We start from the raw sequence: 26415 nt of genomic DNA, 5'->3' as shown, positions 1-26415 counted from the left end.
CTGTGTCTGAATCCCCCCCCCCCAATAATTTTATTTTCCAACACATAATCATCAACACACACACAAAAAAACACAAAACACACAAACAGTGATCAGGAGTACATTCCATTAATGTTTAAGTTTTTCTTTTTTTATTATTAAAGTGTATATCATCAGTACAGTTCTTTTTTATACGCAAAAACTGTCCCATAGGTAAGAGATTTTACAAGAGTTTTTTGGATTATTTATTTCTTGTCTTTGTAAATGGGACAGTTTTTGATGATTTTGTTGTATGGCTTAATGAACGCCATGATAGTATCAAATTTACAGCCAATAGGGATTCAAATAAGATTACATTTTTGGATACAGAAATATATATTATATCTTCCCAAGCATTAGCAGCTAGACCTTATTGTAAACCTACTGACAAGAATTCTTATTTACATTACAGATCATACCATGTAAGATATTTAAAACAAAATGCGACAGTTTTTGTGTATAAAAAGGAACTGTACTGATGATATACACTTTAATAAGGAGAAACAGAAAATGTATACACAATTTAAGAATCATATCCAGAGCAAGTGATTAGGAGGGCAATATCTAAAACAGTTGCAAGATCAAGGCAGAGCCTCTTAAAGGAGATGGCAAGGAATTTAAACAGGGAGCAAATCACATGTGCTTTAGAATATACTCCGTTTGCGGGAAAAATTAAGAATATCATAAGAAAACACTGGTACATAGTAAATGATACACCAGGTTGTATAAATTCTCCACAAATAGGCTTCAGGAGAACTAAAAGTATCCGAGATGTGTTAATAAGAGCAGATTACAGCCCTAGAGTAGAGACTACTTTGACATCCAGGGGCCATAGACGTTGCGGCAGGTGTTCTGTAGGTCCGCAAGCCTTGGAAACAGACTGCTTGGATTTCCCGGATTTAAAGATGCATATAAAATTTAAAAGTCTGACCGATTGTGCGACGAAAAAAATAGTGTATTTAATAAAATGTCCTAGTTTAAAATTGTATATTGGTTGCTCTATAAGGGCTGTTAGAATTCGCATTACTGAACATAAGTCTAGAATAAGCTTAGCATATGAGGATTCTGCATTAGTATCCCATTTTCTCAATGAGGGACATGACTGTGAAAGCTTTAATTTTGTAGTACTGGAGGTTCTAGATACAAATCCTTACAATATAATTGATACTAAAAGGGCTCTACTTAAGAGAGAAGCCTATTGGATTCACAGATTGCAAACCTTAAGTCCCCGAGGTCTGAATATTGACATGGACCTTTCATGTTTCCTAGAACAGATATTTAGTGGTTTTATTGTAGTAGTTATAAATAGTGATTTAAATAGTAGTAACATAGGATTTATATGATGTGGCATAACAGGATGATGTTCCCTTTAAGTAAAACAAACTGGAAATATATTTAGGCTGACAATACACCAGAACGTTAAGGCATTCCAACTCTGAATAGCGGAAGCAGATTAGATTGGAGCCGGGTATGAAGGTTATTGTTACCTAGTGGGTGAGTGTCTGCCTTTCTATAAGCAAATTATAAATATCTATTAAATAAATAATATAGTAATGTATTTTTATACTGCTTTAAATTTTAGGAATATAAACTTTGGAAAATATAGAGAGTGTATGAGGAAGAAACAACACACAATAAATAGGTACAATATATGTTTATTATAATTGCTTTCCCATTTGTAATTTTGGTAATTCTTTGAGATGTGTTGAAATGTGGTGTCTGCTTTGTGGTAGTTGTACGAGAGAGTCTACTTCTGAGGAAGCCTGGAAACGAAATGAAGAGGAAAAAGTCTACAGCTTCGTTAAATGCAATACAAATACAACTTGTGGTTCTCTTATCTGTTATAATATTTTTGTAACTTTATGTATGTAACACTTTCAAATATTCATTCACTTGATAAAATCATATTTGCATATTACGGTTCCCCGGTTGATTCTGTAATTCTATATATTTGGCAACTGGGAGGTTTCTCTGTAATTCTCTGAGTCTTTATGAGAGACAGAAGCAGTTTCTTTCAGGAAGGAAGGCCGGCAGACATGCTCAGCTGTATTTTAATACCTGCCACGGTAGCTTGCTAGCCACAAAGAAGCCACAGTCGCTTTGCTCTAGATAGAGATAATGAACCTGTGTCTGGGCTGTATCGCTGTTGAGGTGATGCTCTGCCACCCAAGATGAATCTGGCATGCAGTAATCTAGCAAGGCAAGGGCAAAAGTATTTTTTTTTTTTAATTTTATTCCTTCTTCCCTGTGCAATAGAGATGAAATTCTCAGGGACTGTATCCCTCCCCTAAGAGTTTCTCATTACCACAGTTCAAGCAAATAAGACAAACCATCCCTGTTTTAGAGGCAATTCAAATTCTCACTTACAGAGCACAGAGAAGTGGTGTGTAAGAGAGCTTTGCCTCCCTTCTGGGGAGGGCCTTATGGAGGGTGGTGGGGGTTTTCCCTTCTTTTTTTTAATTAAAAAAGGCAAGGGCAAAAGTAGGCCAAAACCTTTAGCATCTAGTTTTCTATACAGAGGTAATTCTTTTGGATGGAGGCTTATTCTATTATGTGAGCCCCCCCCCTCCCCCGGGTCAAGTGATACAGGCCAGACATGTCTTTATTACTTCTTTATTTTATTTATTTTATTTTTTATTTTTTTATTTGTATCCTGCCCTCCCAAAGGCTCAGGGCGGCTCACATGCGGCAAAGCCGAAATATAAAATACAATAAAACATGTAACAGAATAACAACATTTAAAACCACAATAAAATCTATGCTACTTTACTTAGGAAGTCCTAGTCTTGCCAGCCTCCAGGTGAGGTCTGAAGAACTCTTGGAATGACAACTGATCTCCAGGCAACAGAGATCAGTTCCCCAGGAGGAAATAGCAGATTCAGAGAGCAGACTCTATGGAATCACCTCCCCGTTGAACTTCTACACACCCCACGCACCACCCCCTAATCTCCAGGAATTCCCTACCCAGAGTTGACAACCCTAACACTGCCACATTTTACATGACAGTAAAGCCTGTAATCATGTATTGAAAAGCTCCAAAGCTGCAAAACGTCACAACAAAATATCTGCTTCTCTTCTCTTCCCAGGAAGTGATGCTGTAGTTGTAGGACCCCATTTTTCACCATGATGTCCGGACTGCCAGAGGCCCTGAGCCGGCTGAGGGCAAATTCGCTCCGCAGCTGCTTCAGCCTGGCAGGGCCCTCTGAGTCCACCATGGTGGCCGTGCCCATTGACTTCGATAGAGATGAAGTGAGGATCCTCAAGGTTTGCTTCTACAGCAACAGCTTCAACATGGGCAAGAACTTCAAGCTAGTGAAATGCACCGTCACCACTGCGATTCGGGTGAGTGAAGCAGGCTGCTAACTATTTATTTGGAACTGGGGAAATTAAGCTGGGAGAACCGAAGGCAGTGACGGGGGGATTATTTCTCCTGCAAAATACCCTATGTAGGCAGAGTGTAGTTTGCAAAAATCTAAGGAGGAGTGTTCTCATAAAGTCTGATAGTAGGGATGCCAGCCTCCAGGTGGGACCCAGGGATCCTCTGGAATTACAGTTCATCTTCATCAGTTCCCCTGGAGAAGATGGATGCTTGGGAGGGTGGAATCTATGCCATTCTACCCCACTGAGGTCCCTGTCCTCCGCTGGGCTCCATTTCCAAATCCCCATGAGTTTCTCAGCCTGGATCTGGCAACCCTACCCCTCCCATCCTCTGCCGCTGGCCAGGTGGGGGACACCTGGCAAACGTATCTGATGAAGTTGCCAGCTTCAGGTTGGGAAATTCCTGGAGATGTGGGGGCGGAGCCTGTGGGAGGTGGGGTGTGATGCCATAAAGTCCACCCTCTAAAGCAGCCAATTTCTCCAGGGGAATTGATCCCCATTCATCTGAGATCAGTTGCAATTGCAGGAGATTTCCAGGCCCCACCTGGAGCTTGGCAACCCTATTTGTGGATATTCAAAACTCCACTCCGTGTTTCATTGTAGTTTCAGGATAACAAAATCTGGAGTAACTCCAGATCAGATTTTCTCATGGATGGCCCATAAGCATTCTGGTATAGACCACATAACCCTAGAGGCTGTATGAACTTTCTCCCCTCTCTCAGTAAAACTGATCATCCACTTCCCTGAGAGCACCATGTGTTACATGGTGTATACGTTACATACCCAGGTTGCATGCTAGTTCTACACATAAGTATTTCTCCATGTAGGAATCTGGTGGGATTTAAAATAGCCTTTAAGAACGTAGCAGATGTAAAGAATGCCATATATCCCCCCCTCCTTTTTTTAAAGCAAGCATTTAAAAAGCTATTACATTTTCTGTTTTTAACATACCTCTCAATACCTAGAACAAATCAAGCTAACGCTCAGGGCATAATTATACTTTCCATTTGCCTTGGATTCTGTCCAGGTTTGCCAGTTACATGTGAGTTGCAAATTCCACGCTGAGAATTCAGTTCCCAGGTGCATAGAGGCCTGATTGAAACTAGGACCACGGTATGCAGGGAGAAGAAAGCTCGGTGTGCTATCATGGTTAAAGTGCTGGAGTTGAACCTGGGAGACCTGAGCTCAAATTCCCAAGCTGCTGTAATCCAGTCTTGCATGTCAGAAGAAGTTTTAGATTTTCAGAATCTCAGTTGCAATTTTTTGTGCGTGTAGAAAAGCCTGGCAATTACATCGCTTGGCTGAAGGGCTTAGGAAGAACACCCAAGATGGCTTGCTGAAAAGTATGCAGACGGAGAGTGATTTCAGCTAAGCATACCTTTATTAGGTTCAGGACAAAGACAACTGACCAGCTTGCAGGCCGGTTTATATGCGTTCAGAAAACCCGCCACCAAGTACCCATAACCACACCCCCTACTCCTAATAGGCTATTTACAGTAACCGGGTGACCATTGGTCTCCCGGCTGGAAAACTAGCCCTTTGATAGGGCCAGCTAGGATCCTTCAGATCCTTTGTCTTTCGACTCAAGCTACAGATGGTTTGTGCCTGGCCAGCCCGGGCAAGTCCGGGCATGTCAGGCTGAATACATTACACTTGCATAGAATGAGAATGTACAGGTGGTGCCCACTGCTGCATGAGAGCATCTGGAAACATCTTGCCAAAAGAGGCCTGTGACAGAACAGTCTCAAAACCCGTGTGTAATAGTGGTGGAAAGCGCTGTCATGTCCCAGCTGACTTACGATGACCCCCCCGTAGGGTTTTCAAAGCGGTTTGCCATTGCCTGCCTCTGTGCTTCCTTGGAAGCCTCCCATCCAAATACCAACCATGACTGACCCTGCTTAGCTTCTGAGACCTGACAAGATCAGGCTAGCCTGGACTGTCTAGGTCAGGGGAATGTGTAGTACTCCATTTTTATTACAAAGCTAGTCCTTATGTCAACCTCAAATTAATATCAAGAAAAAGGCATTCTTCTTGAAAGCATTGCCCCATTGAGCTAGCTGTGCCTTCTCTCCAGAGTTCCATATTCAGATTTCATAAGACTTTTCTTCCAGATTTGTGTTGTCTTCTCCCACTCAGACCTCATCCTCAATCCATCAGCATTCCATCAAAATTATGTTTTACAGGGAGTGATCGAATCCATCCTGCTGAGCGGGAGGATTGGTCCGGACATCCAGCTGGCCGAGTGCTATGGGCTACGCCTGAAACATGTGAAATCCGATGAGATCCATTGGCTCCACCCAGACTTGACGGTTGGCGAAGTCCAGGAGAAGTATGAATGCCTGCACATTGAGGCTGAGTGGAGGTAACGGAGCCTTTAGTCCCCATGTGCAATAAGTGAACAGTACCTGACTGGCCTGTCTTACAAGATTGTTGTAAGAATGACTATTTGTGAAGCTATTTCAACAATGGATGCTAAATGTGATGAGTAAATGCAATGTAATTATTTTTTTTAATGATGGAGGGCACACTGAAAGACGGACAAGAAGCCCGTAGAGGTCAGGCAGAGTCTGTAGGCTTTCTGTTGCTTTTCTCCAAGGCTGTGTATATGCTGTGATTTGGCAGGAGCACCAAAGAAGGGCATATAATGTGGTATTTGGTGCAGAATTCCCCTTTTTAAGAACTGTACTTTTATTTGAAAAAGACCACATTCCTAGCCTTCATAGCTGCAAAGATATTCTTGGAAGTGTATGAGCAATGTCAAAGAGATGGCTGAATACAGTTTCCAGTTGTTAGGGGAGAGACTTCAGTGGCCAAAGGTGTCCGTGTCTTTGTCCCTGACTAATGAAATTAAATAAATTTGCAATAGAGAAAAATGCAGAATAAATGAGGCAAATAAGAGGTGCATAATATATGCATTGCAGAATCTCATTTTTCTTTGTACAGAATTTCCTTACAGAGAATTTCAATTTAATTGTATAATTTTTTAGACTATAGTATCCAGGCCCTGTTTTGTCCCACCAAATTACTTACTAAGTAATACCCATGTTCCAATTCAGGGTGAGTATTGCCCCCGGGGGGGGGGGGACCCTAGAATCACACCTCCTTTGCATCATTATTGGCAGTTCTAGTCTAACACTGAACTCGTTTTCCACTCAAACTCCTAAAGCAAAATAAATAGGGTTGGGGTTTTTTTTAACCATAGATGTGCTGGCCTAGAGTGGTAGCACCCTTCCCCCAGAGATCTGTGGTCCTTTATGACTTTCAGTTTTGATTGGCTATTCAAGCCGTAGGGTCCCCCTAGTCTTCCTCTATATCTACGGAAGTTACCTTAAATAACATTTTGTGTTCTCTCAGGTATGACCTCCAGATTCGCTACCTCCCTGAAGACTACATGGAGCGCTTCCAAGAGGACCGGACAACACTTCTGTACTTCTACCAGCAGGTATGGGGCCCTTTGTGTTCATAGCCACCTCCCTCCACTGCCTCAGATCCATCCCAACCCGATGGAGTGCCACTGACTTCTCTAAGTCGTTGCCCTCTTTCATGTACCGTTAGAAGTCGACTGTTCTTCTGCAGGCACAGCAGCTCCTGTTCATTTCAGTGATGTTTCATTGGGGTTCTGCCCCTTGGGTCTTATTTGACTGCTACACCCACTTTAATGACACTGCTACTCTTCCAGCTACTTCCAGACTTGGGAAAATACTCTTTGCTTGTTTTTTGCTTCGTAACCATGACGACATGCAGTGAGGGCTTTTGAGAAAAGGGCGGACTGGATGTTTAACACAAAAATCAACACGTGAATGTCTGTTATTTCATTTTTTAAAAAATCTGCCCTCAAAGGGTAGAATTTTATTTGTTTTTTTCATAACAGATAAACCGAACATACACACATATAACACAAACGTATGCTTATGTTTCCAATAATTGCCTCTTAAGATATTCTCTATCTAACACAATATCACGTATCATTATTTTCTATGAGCTCACATTTTTGAATCTTAAAACCAACATATGTACCTGCTATCTCAATGTTCTGTTATTTCAGAAGGGAAAGGAGTTTGTAAGCCGCTCTGAGACTCCAAGTGAAGGGCGGGGTATAAATCCAATCTCTTCTTCTTCTTCTTGGATCTGACCAGTGTTTTTGTTTGATCTTGCCTGACAGGTGCTTTTGTCCACATGAGTTCCTCAGGTCCTGGTTTATCCTTGTCTATATTCAGTAAGGGGCCCCTCCTCCCTTTCTCATCAGTGGTAAAACTTGCAGGATCCAATCATTCTTTCTGTTGCATATCACCCTGCCTTCAAAGAGCTCAGAGTGTTACATATGGTTATTCCCACCCCCATTTTATTCTCACAGCAAGCCTATGTGGCAGATAGGGTTGCCATCCATCAGGGGGATCTGGAGATCTCATGGAATTACAATTGATCCCCAGATGACAGAGATCAATTCCCCTAGACAAAATGGCTGCTTTGGAGGGCGGACTCTATGGCATTATATACTGCTGAGGTCCCTCCCTCCCTAAATTCCACCTCTCCAGGCTCCACCCCCAAACCTCCAGAAATTTTCCTAACCCAGAGTTGGCAATCCTAGTGGCAGTTTAGACTGCAGTGTTCCCTCTAACCTGAATTAGTGTGAGCTAGCTCACAGTTTTTTTAGCCTCCGGCTCACACATTTTTGTCTCAGCTCAGGAAGGAGGGCTCCAGAGCAAACTAATGCATGCAGTAGCCCAATCACTCGCTCATAGGGTTGCCGACCGAACTCACCACTCGCGGCGGGGGAGCCTCGCCACGGTCTGGGAGTTGTTGCTGATGCGCGCACGCACGCCGCCGCAACATCACCGGAAGTGACGTCAGACGTTGCTGACGTTGGGGGCGTAGCCGAGCTCGTCCGGGGGGAAACCAGCTTCGGGGGCGGGGTTCCCCCCGGGCCCCGATTACGCCGGGGTTCCCCCCGGGCCGATTTGGCAACCCTACTCGCTCACAACTTTAATGCCAGTAGCTCACAAAGTAGAATTTCTGCTCACAAGACCCCACAGCTTAGAGGGAGCATTGGTCCAGGGTCACCCAGGGACATTCCCTGACACAGTGCAAATCTGAACTGAGTTTGTTCTAGCCCTAGTCTGGTGCTAATGGAGAAAGAGAGGGAAGAGGAGTGTTCAGCTGCCCTCACTCATCCCCCCCCCCCATGATGCTGTAAAAAAAGTATTAGACTTCCCCCCCTCCTTATCCCACAGAGACATGACCAACAGACTTGGTTACCCATATAACACCTCATTTTGTCTTAAGCCCTTCTTTGTATCTCAGTTCCAAATATACTCAGAAAATGGATTCTAAGCCAGTGAGACAGCTGGACTCCCATTTGGGGCGCTGACATTTCGAAACCTTTCTAATGCCTCTCTCTGCAACTTTCAGTTTTGGTTCCTACTTCCCTTCTCTCTGCACCCAAAAGGGAACTTGGTTGCTCAGAATTTTTGCAGTTGTCTGTGTGTGATGCAAAAGGATGCAGGTCCCGTGCAGGGAGAAGCTGACGGAGCAAAAAGTGGAGCGGAATTGCTTTGAACTTTGGTCTAGTGTTGGGGTGGCCAAACTTGCTTAACATAAGAGCCACACAGAATAAACGTCAGATGTTTGAGAGCCACAAGACATGAGCAAACACTACACACAAGTTTTTATTGAAAAAATATGCAAATTTGGTTGTTTGTTAATATTAAATGAGACTGCCAAAAGGGGTAAAAACAGATATTGACAATAATATTTATTTGTCCAATTATATTTATTTGTTTGCTAATGATATTTGTCTAAGAGAGAGAGACAGGTGGAAAGAAAGAATGAAGGAGCTGGAGAGAAAGAGAGAGAGAGAAACAAAGAAAAACAGCTTGGAAAAGGGATTTAAAGAGACAAATGCCTCCTCCAAGCCAGTGGGTGGGGCAATGGGGCAGGGGCTTGGAGAACGCATTTAACTTTAAATGTGTTCTCTGAGCCCTCCATCCCCGATGCCATGCCATCTCGGTTTGGAGAAGGGATTTAAAGAGACAAATGCCTTCTCTGAGCCAAGCCAGCTGGCTGGTGTGGCAGGGCTTGGAGAACACATTTAATTTTAGATGGGGAGGGAGGGGAGAAAGAAAGAAAATGGGAAAGGAAGAAGGAAAGTGGAAAGAAAGCAAATAGATGGGGGGGAGGCAGAGGTGGAAAGAAAGCAACTTTAACTTTAAATACATACTCCAAGCCCCCCCCCCCCAAGCTGGTTGGCTTGGCTTGGCTTGGAGAAGAGATTTAAAGAGACAAATGCCTTCTCCAACCCAGCTGGTGTGTGGGGGGGTTGCTTTGAGAATGTATTTAAAGTTAAAGTTGTTTTCTTTCTCTGCTCTCCCCCCTCCCCATCTCAAGCCTACCCAGGGAGGAGAACACTGGCTGGGAAAGGGAAGACTGATAGCGGAGGCATGCTTCCCCTTTGTTTCCCCAGCCACCCTGGCAGGAGCCACACAATATGTGTGAAAGAACCACATGCAGCTCCTGAGCTGCAGTTTAGCCACCCCTGGTCTAGTGGTTAGGAGCCAGTTTGGTGTAGTGGTTAGGAGCACGGACTCTAATCTGGGAGAACCGGGTTTGATTCTCCACTCCTCCACATGCAGCTGCTGGTGTGACCTTGTGTCAGCTGCAAATTCTTTCAGAGCTGTTCTCTCAAGGGCAGTTTGTGTCAGAGTTCTCTCAGCCCCACCCACCTCACAGGGTGTCTGTTGTGGGGAGGGGAAGGGAGAGGAGTTTGTAAGCCGCTCTGAGACTCCAAGTGAAGGGCGGGGTATAAATCCAATCTCTTCTTCTTAGACCTCCAGACTCCCTTCTCTCTCTTCTGTGTTCAGTGAAGACTGTTTGTCCAGTTAGTCCAAAACTTTGCCTGCCCTGTAGTCCCAACTGAAGCATCATCTGTTTTGCGCAGGAGGCCTGGTGTCAGAATCTGGTCACAGGGCTTGCAATCCAGAAAGCCTCTAACAGCCTGAATAAAACGAGAGAAAGGTTCTAGTCCCTGTGACGACAAAGTGCAGAAGGACATAGAAAATGGCTGGGGATGGCTCTGAACGCATTAGATAATGGTGGATTTGGGGTGGATCTTTTCCTTGTCCCTCTTCCTAACCTCTTTCTTCTCCTTGTCATAGCAGGTTAAGTGGATACCAGAAAGAGTTTTGTCTCTTCAGGGTTTTTTTTATATTTTTCTCTTTGTTTTTGACCTTCCAGCTCCGGAGCGAGTACATGCAGCGTTACGCTAGCAAAGTGAGTGAGGGCATGGCCCTTCAGCTAGGCTGCCTGGAGCTCAGGTATGTACTTGCTGTGTGCCTGGTCGTATCCCGCACAAAGATATAGGAAAGCAAATGCGTGGGCGCTTGCATAGTAAACCTCCACTCAAGCGAAGGCACAAAACCAAAACCGGAATGGAAAGACTGGCAAAATGCAATATGGACTAGAAGCCAGGTCTGGGTAAAGCCAGGAGCTATTAAGGGAGCCCTGACCTGGATGGCCCAGGCTGGCCTGACCTCATCAGATCTTGGAAGCTAAGCAGGGTCGGTCCTGGTTAGTACTTGGATGGGAGACCACCAACGAAGTCCAGGGCTGCTACCCGGAGGCAGGCAACGACAAACCACCTCTGTTCGTTTCTTGCCATGAAAACCCTACAGGGTTGCCATAAAGTGGCACTTTCCACCACCATGAAAGGAGCCACAAATCAATCCAATCTGAAGGAGCACGAGTATTTGAGTCTGGAACCCATTTTAAATTTTTTAAAATTGCAGTGCCGCCATGATCTGGCAGACTAGATTTACAATGAAAAAACACAAAACAAAACAAAAGGGATCACAGATATCCATAGGAAAAAAACCACAAGCAAACCCTGTGATATGAACAACATTTCTAAGATTAACATTGCTTTTCTAAAACTTTACAGAAGTGCAACCATTTGTCCATTATTCTCACTTATACAATATTGCAAAAAAAGTACACATAGTAAGAATAATGGACAAATGGTTGCACTTCTGTAAAGTTTTAGAAAAGCAATGTTAATCTTAGAAATGTTGTTCATATCACAGGGTTTGCTTGTGGTTTTTTCCTATGGATTTACAATGAGGCAGTTCTAGATCTGCTACTGCAACTTTCTGTTGATGGTCTGATCTGTGGCTGAGTGTTCAAACATTTGAGCACACTGGTGTGGGATATTAGACCAGTGGTCGACTCACTATAACACAGTGTCATATGTTCATGGAGCATCTGCATTAGCAGCCAGTTGGCACCTGTAGTTTCCAGGAGGAGAGATATCAAAAATGCTCTGTCCACAAACTGGCATTTAATTTGGAGCGCTGTTTGCATTTAAGACAACAGATTGCGAAGTGGTTGCAGGGGGAGGCATTGCACTTAAAGAGGACCTTGAATATCATATGCCTCCCAAGGTTTATTCCTGCAGAACTTAGTCCACTTCTCCCCTGCCTGGCCTGTGCCTTGTCTTGTATATTCTCTCACTTTGAGCATGAAGCTTTTCCAGGAACAGCACTGCCTGGGCTGGTTCTCTTTTGAGGAGAGAACACTGGAGCTCCAAATTGATTTTACTTACAAGTGTACAAAGCAGAGCCACAGGTGGATGGCCAGGGAGAAAAAGAGACATCCTACACTCCAAGTTTATCAATGTATTTATTTAATTAAAAACATTTGGTTCTCTTTCAGCCAAGTCGCTACTCTTTCTTTGCTTCTCTTTCTGTTTGCCCCCAAACTCAAATATTTTTTGTCCTAGTCTGTGTCTCCCATAGTGTGTCACTGCAGGCTAAACCTGTAGCAAGAAAACTATTCAAAGGCATCAGTTTTACAACACCGTCTGTATGTTTTTTGTAGGAGGTTCTACAAGGACATGCCGCACAACGCCCTAGACAAGAAGTCTAACTTTGAATTCTTAGAGTATGTAGAATAACATCCTTATATTTGTTTGCCATTCATTTTCTTTTCTTCTTGGGTTCCTTTGATCACATCTGGGGAGGGGAGTGTGTGAGAGAGACTTCTGTAACCTGGACGGGTATGACAGGCAGTGACTTCTAGAATGTGTGAATGAAGCCTGTTATCCCACCCATCTTCCAAAGAGCTCAGGGCAGCAAGCATAGTTCTCTCTTCCTCCGTTTTGTCTTCACAGCAACCCAGTGGGGTAGGTCATGCTGAGAGAGCCTGACTTTCTCAGGGTCACCCAGTGAGTTTCATGGGGCTGTGGCTCAGTGGTAGAGTATCTGTTTGGTAAACAGAAAGTCCCAGGTTCAGTCCCTTGCATCTCCAGCTGAGGCAGCAGGTGATGGGAAGGACCTCCACCTGAGACCCCAGAAAGCCGCTTCCATTCTGCATAAAGAATATTGTCCTTGATTGACCCATGATCTGATTCAGTAGAAGGCAGCTTTGTGTGTTCACATGAACCTCCGTGGTTTCTCTAGACTGCAGTCAATCAAAATTTGATTCCAGTAAATATATATGAGTACTTGCTTTCTTGCTCACCTTCTAAAAACCACTTCCCCTTTCAGAGCAGCGAGTCACTCAATTTCCCTTACTCTTGTGGCTCTTCTTTTGGAAGATATCTGGATGAGCTGCATTCAAATCCTGCCTTGGCCATAGACTTGCTATGCTGTAGATTCTGACTTTGGCGAGTTAGGGTTTGTCAGCTTTGGTCCCCACTTGGGAAACAGGCTGCATTCACAGGGTGTCACAAGGGCAAATAATTTTAAGACAGATCAAATGGGCTAAGTAAATGGAATATAGTAGGTTGGATCCTGTGGAACATTTCTGCTAGTGAAAAGGGTGGGGATTTTCACTGATTTCCCCCCTCCCTGCCATCATGCCTAATTTGGCCTTTAGTGCATACAGGGTGACAGGAGAGGTGGTGAGAAGTAATGGGATGGATCCCATGCTCAATCTCTGCTAATGGAAGGGACAGGACTTCCTTGACTGTCTTTCCCACTGTAGCCCAAACTGATCCACAGTCTGCTGCTCCTGGGCAGTAGTATTCAGAAACAGGAGCAGCAGACTGTGGATCAGTTTGGGCTACAGTGGGAAAGACAGTCAAGGACGTCCTGTCCCTTCCATTAGCAGAGATTGAGCATGGGATCCATCCCATTACTTCTCACCACCTCTCCTGTCACCCTGTATGCACTAAAGGCCAAATTAGGCATGATGGCAGCATACATTTTTCCTTCATCAAATGTATTTTTGGCCCAGTGGAAGTCTAAGGTGGGGAGGGGGTGTGTGTCCTGATTTCAACTTCAAAGAAATCCCTTCTCTATCCTTTCCTGCCATGGAACCAAGGGGACTCAATTTCCCATGATTCCTAGCATCTCTGTGTGCTGCCTTACCTGCTCACAGCAGCATGTGGGTCCTAATGCCAGCTGTTCTTCGGTGCCTGCCACAAGTCCTCCCTCTCCACTCTTTTTTCCCCTCAGAGGGAAGAATCTGATTCAGATGGGCCTCAGGTTTTGTGGTGGGTTCTGTGGAATGGAGGGGAGTCGCCAGGAATCTAGCTTAGGATTTCACACTCTCATGACACGATGGTATCTCTTTTTAAAAGGCTCTCAAGTAGCAGGGCTAAAGGAGGCATATTTCTGGCTCAGAAATGTGGAAAGCTACTGCTAGTCAGAGTAAACCATGGTGGACTGATGGAGACTGACTCAGGACAGTGGAGGTTCAGATGCTCACAGATAAGAACTTCTATTTTGCTTCACATCACCTTAAATGCCATGCTTTTCAGTTCACATGTTCATCTGCTAGTCATCTAACATGCAAAATTTGAGGGATGTGCATGTCGTATGTGAACCAGACCTCAGTGAGTCTGCTTTCTCTTTCAGGAAGGAAGTGGGGCTAGATCTCTTCTTCCCAAGGCAAATGCAGGAGAACTTGAAGGTGGGGGATTTCTTTGCATTGCTGTGTATATAATATATAGAAAAAACACATGGGAGCCTCTTAGCTTTTTGGAAAGGCCATGGTCCGTGGTGTTCCTAGGACTCTGGGTGATGTTTGACTTTCGGTGATATTTAGAGCACTTTTAACAAGAGATTAGACAAATTGACAGGGAATAAACCTGTGGATGGCTGTTACCCATGATCAGAGGCAGTGTACATCTGAACATAAGCTGTAGGTGTGGCGTGGGGAAAACAACGTGGGGAGCCCATGACCTTTGTAGCCCGTTTGTAGGCATCCTGTATGCATTTGACTGACCCCTGTGGGAGTGAACTGAACCAGTCTGGTTCAGCATGGCCACAACTGACAGCTGGTCTGCACTGAACATTACCTGACTGAAGGAACTCGGTTTATGATTGACACAGCAGAACCAGTGTGGAGAAAGAAATCCATTTTGAATGCCACTGGGCATGATCAGATGCCGTGGGCCATGCTCGGTAGCGATAATGGTGCCCTTTCATTGCCCACAACTGGAATCAGCTGACAAGCAGACGTTGCTTTTGCTGCACTAGTCTATCAGTGTTGTGCAAATCTGGCTTCTCTTTGAAAAGTGGAAGGTGGAGAAGAGTCTTCCCAAGCGTCGGGTTCCCGGCCTCCAGCGGGGTCCTACAGATCCCCTGGGGTTACAACCGACCTCTGGGCTGCAGATATTGGTTCCTCTGGAGAAAATGGCTGCTTTGGAGGGTGGCCTCTATGGTACTCTACCGTGCTGAGGTCCATCCCTTCCCCAAACCTCCAGGAATTCCCCAATGGGATTGACGACCCCACCCAAGCAGAACCCGTGTTGTGCCTTCTTCTTCATGCTTTCACAGTGGTGCTGAAATTACATAGGCAACGTGGGGGAGGGAAGGGTGTCTTCAGACCATGCACATTAAGCACATTAAGCAACCTCCCTGTTGTCCTTGCACAGCCCAAGCAATTCCGCAAGATGATCCAGCAGACATTCCAGCAGTACGCCCTTCTGCGGGAGGAAGAGTGCATCATGAAGTTCCTTGGGACCCTCTCCACTTTTGCCAACATTGACCAGGAAACCTACCGCTGCGAGCTAATTGTGAGTATCTGGTAGCCTAGCTGTTTCCAGCACTGTGGGGTTTGCACTGGCTCTTCTTCTAGCCTTCCCGGCATGATTCAAGGTGCAGTTTTAGATTTCCTCCCTGACCTGGATAGCCCAGGCTAGCCCGCTCTTGTCAGATCTTGGAAGCTAAGCAGGGTCGACCTTGGTGAGTATTTGGAAGGGCAACCTCCAAGGGAAGAGACAGGCACCTCTGAGATGTCTCTTGCCTTAAAACAAGTTTAGCTCGCCACCTAGTGGTGCATTCTTAAATAGCTAGAGCTTCTGGCTACCAGACAATCTTACGATCTCTTGGCTATTCTACACACAATGCCGTACGATAATAATAATTATTATTTAGATCTCATAAACTGCTACCAGGCTCAAAGATCGTCACTTCTTCTGGGTGTCATAACAAACCCTAACTGGGCAACATCCTCAACCAGGTATCCCTGATCCTGTGGATGCCACCACAAAATGGCTGCCATGAGATGGAATGGCCAATCAGAAAATGTTCGGAAGTTGCAAACTAAGCCTGCTTTGGAGGTTTTCAAACAGAGGCTAGATGGCCATCCGACAGCAGTGCTGATTCTGTGAACTTAGGCAGATCATGGGAGGGAGGGCAGGAAGGGTTGCATCAGTGCTTAGTTCTCATGGCCCTTTCTTACACACCCAGGGAAATGCTGATCACTACTTTGGGGTCAGGAAGCAATTTTTTCTCCAGGCCAGTTTCACCAGGGATCTTGGAGGTTTTTTGTCACCCTCTGGGCATGGAACAGAGGTCACTGGGGGTGGGGTGGGGAGGTATTTGTGAGTTTCCTGCATTGTGCAGGGGGTTGGACTAGATGATCCTGGGTATCCCTTCCAACTCTATGATTCTATGCAGGCAACTGCTTCTGCATGGGCAGCCCCTGCAGACACAAAGCTGATGTCTCCTGGGCTTTTCTGAATCATCTCCTGCACCAATGAGATGCAGAAAAGCCATCAGGGGCCATTTGCTTTGGGCGAGAGATGCCCTGCAAAAGAAGGAAGTAGGCATTAGGGGAAACCCATCCGTGGGCCCACGGACCCCATGTTGTGGATCACTGCCCTTGGCCTGCTGTCTGCCTCTCTGATGGCTTTCTTTCTCCTCCCTTTGCAGCAAGGATGGAACATTACAGTAGATCTGGTGATTGGGCCCAAGGGCATCCGGCAGTTGACCAGCAAGGAAGCCAAGGTAAGCTGTTCAGATACATTCCTAAAGAGCAGGATTTATGTATTTATGGTCTGCCTTTCTCACTGAGTCTCAAGGCGGATGACACAGTGTAGAACAAGGCAGTCAAATAACCTCAGAGATCTAGTCAGCAATGTGATAGGAGTAAGACTGTGGACATTAGAAATAACGCAGGAAGGTATCAGACTCAATACATTAAACAATGCAAAAAATGGAGTAGGAAGAGTCAAAGACGACGCAGTAAAAGCAGGGTAATGCATACCATGTACAGTTTTTTGCCTGTTTTAGTAAACTTCAAGAGCAGTTGAACTTGCGGGGTTGAAGCAAAAGGAGGGGTAGGTGTTATAGCGGTCTAGAACTGGGGAAACCTGGGTTCAGATCCCCACTTCGCCATGAAGCTCACTGCATAGCTTTGAGTGAGTCAGTCTTGTGTGGGTAAAGTTGGAGAGGAAGAACTATGGGTATTACCCTGAGCTCTTTGGAGGAAGGGCAGGATTGAAAAGGGGAGGTGTAGATTGTTTGCAGGATGCCATCTGTCTGTCATGCATAGATCATGCGCAGTATCCCCAAAGTCCTATAGGAAACAGCAAGTTGATCACTGCATGAAACTTTCTTTATTCATCACCATTGATCCTTTGCAGCCCACCTGTCTGGCTGAATTCAAACAGATCAAGTCCATAAAGTGTTCACCTGTGGAGGAAGGCAGAGCCCTGCTGCAGCTTGTACTTACCGGGAACCCCCAGGTAAGATGAAAATACCCCTTAAAAGACAGAGATATGGTCTGGTGCTTCTTATTTGTTATTTGGAAAGGTAAGATACAAACCTAGCAATCACGGGAGAGGGTGAGTTCCCCCCCCCCCCACAATAGTCAGTTGATGGGGCGGGGAGTTGATTCATCACCCAGTTTTGATCTAATTAACAAACTGGTTAATTAAAGTGAATGGCTGTAGTTCATTAGTGGAATTCATGTTCTGCGTGGAAAGGGCCTAGTTGAAATCTGAGCACCTCTAGCTCAGTAGAAGAGCTGCTGAAATCATCCTTCATATTTTCTTTTTTGTTTCCCAACAAAAACAAAGGTATGCTCTTAACCCGAAGCCTTACCTGAATTTACCTTGACCGACTGATCAGATAAAGTTTTAGTTAAGTAATGTACTTGTGACAAATGAACCAGTGAAAGGTTGCAACCCTCTCTATTGTTACTATTGAAACCGCACCTTTCAGTTATAAATAACCATTCAAAGTAACTGACAGTCATAAGGACTGATAAGAGGTCACAACAATTAAAAAATCAACAGAACAGTGCAGCAGTGACAGCTTTAAAAAAAAAACAAACCACTAAAACAGCAGCCAGGAGATAGAACTGCTATTAGAAAAACCATAAGATCAGCTCTATGTCAGAATCAATAAAAACCTTAGAACAGATTGAAAATAATCAGGGAAGAGAAAAGCACAAAGGGATTTCCAGACTTTCCTCTGAAGGCACAAGGGCTAGAAACGTGTCCTCAAATGTCCTCTAGAATGAGAAAGTATTAGACGTCTGACGGGCCAAAGTAGAAAGGACAGGGAATTGAAAAATCTGGGTGCGACCACTGAAAAGGCCCTGCTCCTGATGCTTGCCAAGTATACTCTCAGCTTTCTCATTGTAGGCAGGCAGAGCGAAGCACCAGCAGATGACCTTAGCTCATGGGCAGTCCCCCAAGCATGGAGGTGCTGGTTCTGGGTAGTTTAGTGAATTAGGGGTAAACACCACTGCTTTGAATTAGGTCCAGAAGCAGAATCAGCAACTGGTGTGGCACTTGACTGTGGCTACTTGGTCACCATGGCAGATGCCACCTGGAACCCTCACTGCCAAACTTTTTAATCAGTCGCAGTTGGCATCCCCAGGAGAGCAGAGGAATGTACATCTACGCCGCCTAGTCTTCATCTGCAGTAAATTGTGTACATTTAGCATAATTATTGTAGGACATTGTTCATTTTTCAACAGGGTGGAATGGAACAGAACGGCACAAAGATATTTTCAGACTTTCCTCTGAAGCCACCAGGGTTAGAACTGTGTGTGTGTTTTTTAAACAATAAAGGAAAGCTAACGTAGGATGCTTAATCTACAGTGAATGTCAGGCTTTGTGTCAACAAGTCACCCATGCTGAATAAGCACAGCACACCCTTTGCCATTTAACCTGTAGGATATGGATCTTGTTCTTCAGTTGATGGCCATTTAGAACAAGCGTATTTGGTCCTTTAGGTTTTCTGCAAGTCTCTGAGATTTCTTACATTTTCACTCATAGGGCCGTTAGGGATAAGCTGTTTGTTCACTTGAGGTTGTGTCTTCCTAGGCTTGACCTGCAGGCCATGGCCACAAAACGGAGTTGGGGGGGTTATCAAGCACCAGTTTAAACCGGGGCGGCGGGGGGGGGGGGGAGAATACATGTCTGGTGTGCTCCTCATGGTCAACAGGGACAGTTTGGACAGACCTGATCTTGGGAACTTAATCCATGTGCTTGCTTCATTCTGAAAAATCACACATTTCCTTCCTTTTGCTCTTGGGCAGTCCCTGACCATCAAGACGTGCTCCCTTGCCGAGGCGGAGAACATGGCTGACTTGATAGACGGCTACTGCAGGTTGCAGGGTGGCTTGGAGGATGGCTCCCTCATCATCCGCCCCAACAGAGGTGAGCAGCCTTCAGGGTTGGCTAATTTATATCCCAATCCCCCCCCCCAAGAAGCTAACAAGGCGGCGGGGGGGGGAATACAACAGAAACAAACTGGAAAAGGGAGGGAGGGGCTTCTGAGTGCCGGCCAGGCAGAGCAGATTTAGGCTGGAAGTTCTTGAGTGTTTCTTCTATTTCTAACCTGCAGGCCAAACGTCATACTTAGATGCTGCAGATCAGTATACACACACACACACACACACACGTAACAACAGGCCCAGTTAATGGATGCTATTGGGTTTAGGGATTTTGGAAAAACAGGTTGTCAAGAATCAAATGAAGAATCGAATGTTGGCAATAGGTAACACAGTTTCCAAAAAACAAACAAACCACCCTAGTGAATACAGTTTAAGGAATAGCAAAGGCTTTCCTGCATTAAATTTAAAGTGGAGATTAGTGGGGAAATGATAACATTCAGCAGGGCTATTTTGGGGCAGGAACGCACAGGAACGGAGTTCCGGCTGGCTCCCAAGTTGGCCACACCCAGCAGGAACTCATTAACATAATAGGCCACACCCAACAGCAGGAACTCATTAGGATTGGCTACATTAGGGGTGGGTGGCCTAACATGCAAAGGAGTTCCTGCAACAAAAAAAAAGGTCCTGGGTTTTGACAACAAACAAGGTAAGCAGAATAAGAAGCAAAAGGTGGGTGTGGCTGGAAGACCACGGGGTGTGGCCTAATATGCTAATGAGTGGTGCAGTCAGGGGTGTGGCCTAATAGGCTAATGAGTTTCTGCTGCTGGGTGTGGCCTATTATGCTAATGAGTTCCTGTTGGACTTTTTCTACAAAAAAAGCCCTGACATTCAGACGTTTCATATCTGGCCAAAATGCTGAATTCTTGTGCAGTTTATGTTTCAATTATAGGCAATTATCTAGGACAGCAATTTTATGGTTAATGGTTCATTTGTAGTCGTTAATGGTGGGTAGGTCCTTCCCTCTGACATCCTTGCCTGTGTGCATCTGCTGTTCATCTGCTGTTCAGCCCAGGAAGGGAGGGGAAGGGGAAGGGGGTGAAAGTTAGCCAGAATATAGGTAGAGCATCCAGTCAGCAACCAAATGAGACTGAACGTACTGCAACTACAGAAGCCTCCTGAGAATGAAAGTGACTTTTGAAGTGCTCTCCTGACATGCTTTGTCTTCCTCCTCCACAGAAAATGACAAGAGGATCAGCCTGCCCCAAGTCCCAATACAGTAAGTCAAATGGGTGTAGCTCAGATCCATTCGGTCTTTGCTCGTAGCTGGAGAAGAGTCCGTGGGTGCGGAAGTAGGAAGACAATCCTTCCCCTGGCCACCAAATCACTTTCCCGGATGAACTCAGCTAAGAACCAGTGAGCTGATTCCCTGGAAATATTATTAGTAGAAAAATGGACATCACTCCCTGTGGAAGACAAGCCTGGCATCTCAAGTACTGCAAGCCATGGTAACCAAGTGGAACCTCTAGGTTCCAAGGTGTTCCTCCTCTGAGGCCCACATGCTGTTGGCAAACCAGAGGGGATTGCTGCTACCTTCAGGCCTTATTTGAACTTCTGGAAGCATCTGGTTGGCCAGCAGTGGAAACAGGGTACTGGGCTAATCTTTGATCTCCTCCGGGGGGCAGTTCTTACATAGCCCAAACTTGACCAAACTGTAGGCCTCAGCATTCTTCTATAGGGAAAACATCTGGGAAATACACACGCCTATAAAAAGTGGAGAAAGGTTCCCTTGTTTTGCACCAGTCTGCACAGAAGAGAGGTCATCAACTTTTCTTTTCTTTTTGCAGTGGTTGGAAATTATGGAATAGGGGAGGAGATGGGCAAACCCGTATCTGTATTCCTGTTTCTCTTTCTGTCCTTAGGCACATAGAAGACAGAAGAGCCACACTGACAGAGAGCATCAGTGGAGGTGAGTTTGGGGGGGGGGCTTTCATTCAGCTATCTTGTTACTCGAATCAAGGTAGATGGTATTTGAAATGAATTCCAAACTGGAGAGAGCTTTTATCTGTTTTAGTAACTAGATTGTGAGGTTGGTGATAGGATACAGAGCCATTTTTGCCTGTGGTTTGTATACACACTTCTGATGTCCCATTAACATTCCCAGTCGAGACTTCTGGTCTGTGGATTGGTGATGGCGGTCGTTCTCCCCAGACCTTGGGGAGACGATTAGCACACCATCAGCATGGAGGGGTGCCACCTCAAGTGGCATCCCCACGGAGCCTTTGTGAAAGGCTCCAGGCCAGAGAGCTTTGAGGGTTAGCCTCTTTGACGGCTTGCTGCCGGAGAATAGAGGCTTTTCTCCGCTCTGACAGTCCTGCCGATGTGTGGCCTTCGGGCACAAGCTAATTCGACCGGGACAAGCGCGGGAGATCAAGCGGAATAACGATTGATGTGAGTGAGGTCAGAGATATGACCAACAATGAACGTGAGTTCTAAATAAACGGACTATTTGATAATCGGATCACACACACACCCCCGTGGGAAAAGCGGAGTGCAAAGATAATAACTAACTCTTAAGCGCATGGACAGATAAACGTATCGAAGGGGGAGCGGGAGGAAATAAACAGCATGTGTTTTTTGAGAGACTTACTTGAGGGCAGATAGCGAAGTGAGAAGTCCTTCGAGCCCCATTGAAGCGGTTTGAAATTGTAAACAAAGTTGAAAAATGGCGGCATCCCAAGGAATGTTTAAAGCGAAACCGGGTAGCCAGAGCCCGAGGCCGGAAGAGGGAGCTGACGTCATGAAGTTGTTAGCGGATATGCTCAAGCCAGTGATGGAGCAACTCGATGGTATTAACCAGCAACTGACCTCGTTAAATCAAAACTTCGCTTGACAACAGCGCCAGCTGGCAGAAACAGAAAAGAAAGTGGAGCATGTGACTGAGAAAGTTACAGAGATGGACACCGCAAGTAAGAAGATGAAGAAAAGAATGGGAGAAGTTGAAATAAAACAAAATCTCCAAGAAAATAATCTGTTACAGCTGCAAATGGAAAAGGCCAATATGATTCTCAGGTTCCAGGGAGTTCCTGAAACAGAAAAAGAAGATCTGAAGAAGACTCTGAGCGAGATTATTGCTCCAGTGACAGGCTTACCAGCGGAAGAAATAATAAAAGATATAGAGATGGCCTATCGGGCTTACTCCAATTATATTTTTAAAAATAGCCTGCCTGGAGAGATGGTGGTCAGATTTGCAAGAAGACAGACCAGAGATGCCATATTAAAGGCAACTTCAGCAACTCCACTGAAATTCGGGAATATAATCATCAAGACTTTAAAAGACATTCCATTTGAAATTCATCAAAAGAGGAAGAGCTATAAGGATTTAACCTCTTTTCTTCAAACAAATGGAATTCAGTACCGGTGGGCGATCCCTGAAGGTGTCATCTTTAAAATCAATGATAAAAGGGAGGAGATAGACTCCATCTTTAAAGCCAAAGAATTTCTGAGACGTCAGCTGGGAACAGGAGAAGAATCTAAAGATGAAGAAACTAAGTCAAGTGACTCAGCTGCCTCTGGAACGGATGAGGACTCTGCAGCAGAAACGGGTGCGGGAGCAATGAAAACCGTATATGACTTTAGAGACAGAAAGCCGAAGTAAGGGCAGAAGGACTCTGATAAATGGCCCTTTAAAGTAAAGAAGATGCTCAGAAAGTTCTCTCATAATAACTAACTTACTAATACAGAAACTGTGAAAAACAAGAACTCTACAAGTATATTGTTGTACTAACTCTTTGAATATTAATATTTAGTTTAACACAGATGTGATCTCTTGGGTTTTTAGTTAGTGTGGGTTTCTTTCCTTTATCCATAGATGTAGTTTCCCTCCCTATATTTTTCTTTGTAGGTTTGTAGTCTCATTTAAAAAATAATAAGAATACCTCTCTGGGGGTTTAAAAACCCCCCAACATTTCCAGTCATATAGGTTTTTTTAAAAAAAATCCTGCAAACACTTTTTGAACAGAGCAAATAAAGCACAGGAAAATGTCTGTATCCTCTTCAGCTATCTGGGAAAAACAGACCAGTACATTAAAACTTCCCAGAGGAGCACAACAGAATAGCTTGTTGGCTAGCATTTCAAGTATGAGCAATTTAATGCAGATTAAGCCCTGTTTCTCATTGGTGAGGGATACCAGCGTATGTATTGGGAGTGGAAAGCTGGGGAGCGATATAACCTGCGGTATCATAAATGATACATAATGAGAGTCAAAATACTGAAAGTGCCACTTGAAGTTTGGTCCTTAGTGAAAGGCAATTAAAACGGTGCTCTTTCCCCCCTAGATTCAGATATTTATGCAGAGATTCCAGATGAAGCTTCCCGGCCCAAATCTGGAGGTAGGTGCAGCCCCCTTTTAATATAACCCTGGACCACGGTGGTATCAGTATAAACAGACATGATGCCAGAGATCCACAGTTAGGATAGTCCATGTTTTTTTAAAAAGCTGTTTACAAGCCTCAAGCTGCTTCTTTGAAGACTGAGGGAGATATTTCTGACTTTGGGATAGTGGTATGGAACCCCTTCCTCCACTGCCTCTTGAGGGATTTAAAATGCCCAGCCCAAACGGCAGTTCTCAATGGGTGGGGGAACATACAGCTCCAAGAGCCAGTTACAGCTTTGAAGAGACATTTTAAAATATAGCCATACCTGAAAGGGACTCAAGACCAGTGTTCCCTCTAAGCTGAGTTAGTGTAAGCTAGCTCAGTTTTTTAGCTTCCAGCTCACACATTGTTGTCTTACCTCAGGAAGGATGGCTCCAGAGCAAACTAATTTATGCAGCAGCCAAATTGCTCACTCACAACTTTAGTGCCAGTAGCTCACAAAGTAGAATTTTTGCTCACAGGACTGCACAGCTTAGAGGGAACATTGCTCAAGACATCTGTACGTGGGTTAAAGTAGTTTTTTTAAATGGCTGATCAACATCAGATAAAAACTGCCCTAACTTTCAGGCTAAGTTGTTGCTAACAAAATGGCTGCTAGTATTTTAGGTACCAAATGCATCCATAAACTATGCCAAGAGGTGTTTACTTCGTTTCCCTCCCACAGTGTGCAACTCTAGCAACCAAGGGCTTGGTTGACCACTGCTCAGCACCAAGGACAGCCCCTCCTACCACTCCAGCAAACTATGGGCTGTTTTAGGAAGGGCCCTTCATCTTTAGATGTCTCAGGGTGTTCACCAATTAGCCCTACCTATGCTGTAGCAACTCACACTACTCCTGTCTTCATTAGGCGTGGTCTCACCAGGCCTATTTGGGATATATAACACCACTGCTTGAAGCCATTTGGAAAAGGTTAGCAAAGGTCTCTTCCAGGCCCATCTGAAGGAAAGCCAAAAAAGTGTCTGCTCGGCCCCTATAGGTGACTAGCAAACCTCACATTATTTAAGGGGGAAGGTGAATGGGCCAGCTTTCAACAAAAGATTGAGATACAACATGGGAAGTGGCTTAATAAGCCATGCACTGCAGCCTGCTTCATTGGCTCCTCCCCATGAGGCCCTCAGTGGTTCCAAACAAGCCAATAATGTTCCCATGCCTTGGTGAAAATTGGGACTGGCACAAACAGGGTTGCCAACAGCCTGTAGGAAAAAAAATGTTCTGCCTGATGCTTTTCATGGCATGGAGGGAAATAACATCCCCAGGTTAATAACATCACATTAAACCTCCACTAAAGAGGAAGGAGCTGCGGTGGCTCAAGTGGTTAAGACGCTGTACTGCAGGCTGTGGAAGGTCAGTAGTTCAGCAGTGCGAGACCCGAGTGTGCCACATGACGGAGTGAGCTCCCGTCTCTAGTTCCAGCTCCTGCCAACCTAGCAGTTCGAAAGCAAGAAATTGCAAGTAGATAAATAGGTACCACTTTGGTGGAAAGGTAACAGCGTTCTGTGCATCTTGGTGTTTAGTCATGCCGGCCACATGACCATGGAAACGTCTTCGGACAGTGCTGGCTCTTCGGCTTTGAAACGGAGATGAGCACCACAACCCTAGAGTCGGACTCAACTGGCTTTCGAGCAAGGGAACCTTTACCTTTTTTAAAGAGGAAGGACACTTTTTCCTCCAGGATGTTGGCAACCCTAGGCACAAAGCAATAGCCCAGCTCTCATAGGCTGGGAAACACATTGTGGGAGGAAAGGTTTAAATGCTTCCCCAACCATGAAAGCAATTTCCTGGGGTTGCTAATGAATATTTCTTTTCAAAACCATGAAAAAAAAAATCCCAGTGATGGATGTTTTGATTCACATTTGTTTGGGCTGCACAGTGGGATTAGAACCCACATAGGGTTGCCAACCCCAGGCTGGGAAATTCCTGGAGATTTTGGGGGTGGAGCCTAGGGAGGTCAGGGTTTGGAGAGGGGAGGGAACTTTTTACAGGGGCAGCTTTTGGTTTTGCTGCAGCAAGTATGGGGCAAATCCAGTAATCCCCTGGAAAATCCTGTGTGGTATTGTGGCTGAAGTGTTGACCTCAGAATGAGGAGAACCAGGATCATATCCCTACCTGTCCTCTAAGCTAATATTTGTCTCAGCCTGGCCTAACCTACCTTGCAGGGATGTGAGGACAGGGGGAGAGACATGTATGCTACCTTAACCTCTGTATAAGAAAGGCAGCAGACGGTATCCAGCAAGTGACAATAGACAATGACTTAGGGAATGATTCCAAGGTTTTAAAACCTTGTGCGGTAAAAATGCAGGTTCTGTTTCTAGGCTCAGAAGGAGCCCCCTTGACTTCTTTTCTTACACAGCAATGCAGTACGTGATCTCTCGGGAAGATGTGGTGCTGGGACGGATCCTGGGAGAAGGCTTCTTTGGAGAAGTCTGTGAAGGCATTTACACTAATGAGGTGAGTGAGGAGCAGATGGCCTGCAGTGCCAAACAGTCCTGATGATAAGGGGGAGGGGAAGTTAGACATTGCAGCTGGAGGTGGAGAGTCATCCATTAGGCTTACCAGGGAAGGACAGCCAGGAAACAGCTTTTAACTCTAGACCCTCTATTTTCCCGTCCCCTTTATCTGGCAGGAGAGGGGCTGAGCTCTGCATGCAGGTTCAACCCAGTTGCCCCAGGATATGCCGCTTAAGATCGTTTCACATCAGGGTGGAAGGCGGGACTGTATTGTCCATAAGGCTGA

At 45.1% G+C, this 26415-nt stretch overlaps 1 protein-coding gene across 1 annotated transcript in view; it reads left to right on the top strand.

The window, feature by feature from the left end:
* The first annotated feature begins 3112 nt into the window (after window positions 1–3112).
* PTK2B (protein tyrosine kinase 2 beta) overlaps window positions 3113–26415 on the top strand; it is a 65920-nt gene continuing 42617 nt past the window's right edge. The window contains exons 1-14 of the mRNA XM_015413346.1: window positions 3113–3360; window positions 5580–5758; window positions 6751–6838; window positions 10627–10706; window positions 12265–12327; window positions 14247–14301; window positions 15269–15409; window positions 16551–16625; window positions 17264–17365; window positions 19171–19291; window positions 20485–20524; window positions 21168–21214; window positions 23584–23637; window positions 26033–26130. Of these exons, the coding sequence (XP_015268832.1) occupies window positions 3142–3360; window positions 5580–5758; window positions 6751–6838; window positions 10627–10706; window positions 12265–12327; window positions 14247–14301; window positions 15269–15409; window positions 16551–16625; window positions 17264–17365; window positions 19171–19291; window positions 20485–20524; window positions 21168–21214; window positions 23584–23637; window positions 26033–26130 (1362 nt within the window). The 5' untranslated portion in view covers window positions 3113–3141. The remainder of the gene's footprint in view (window positions 3361–5579; window positions 5759–6750; window positions 6839–10626; window positions 10707–12264; window positions 12328–14246; window positions 14302–15268; window positions 15410–16550; window positions 16626–17263; window positions 17366–19170; window positions 19292–20484; window positions 20525–21167; window positions 21215–23583; window positions 23638–26032; window positions 26131–26415) is intronic.

Source organism: Gekko japonicus, unplaced genomic scaffold (genome assembly GCF_001447785.1).
Source record: "Gekko japonicus isolate JY-2015 unplaced genomic scaffold, Gekko_japonicus_V1.1 scaffold7, whole genome shotgun sequence".
In the NCBI taxonomy this organism is placed as follows: Eukaryota; Metazoa; Chordata; class Lepidosauria; order Squamata; family Gekkonidae; genus Gekko; species Gekko japonicus.
This window is presented reverse-complemented; position numbering and strand designations above follow the sequence as displayed.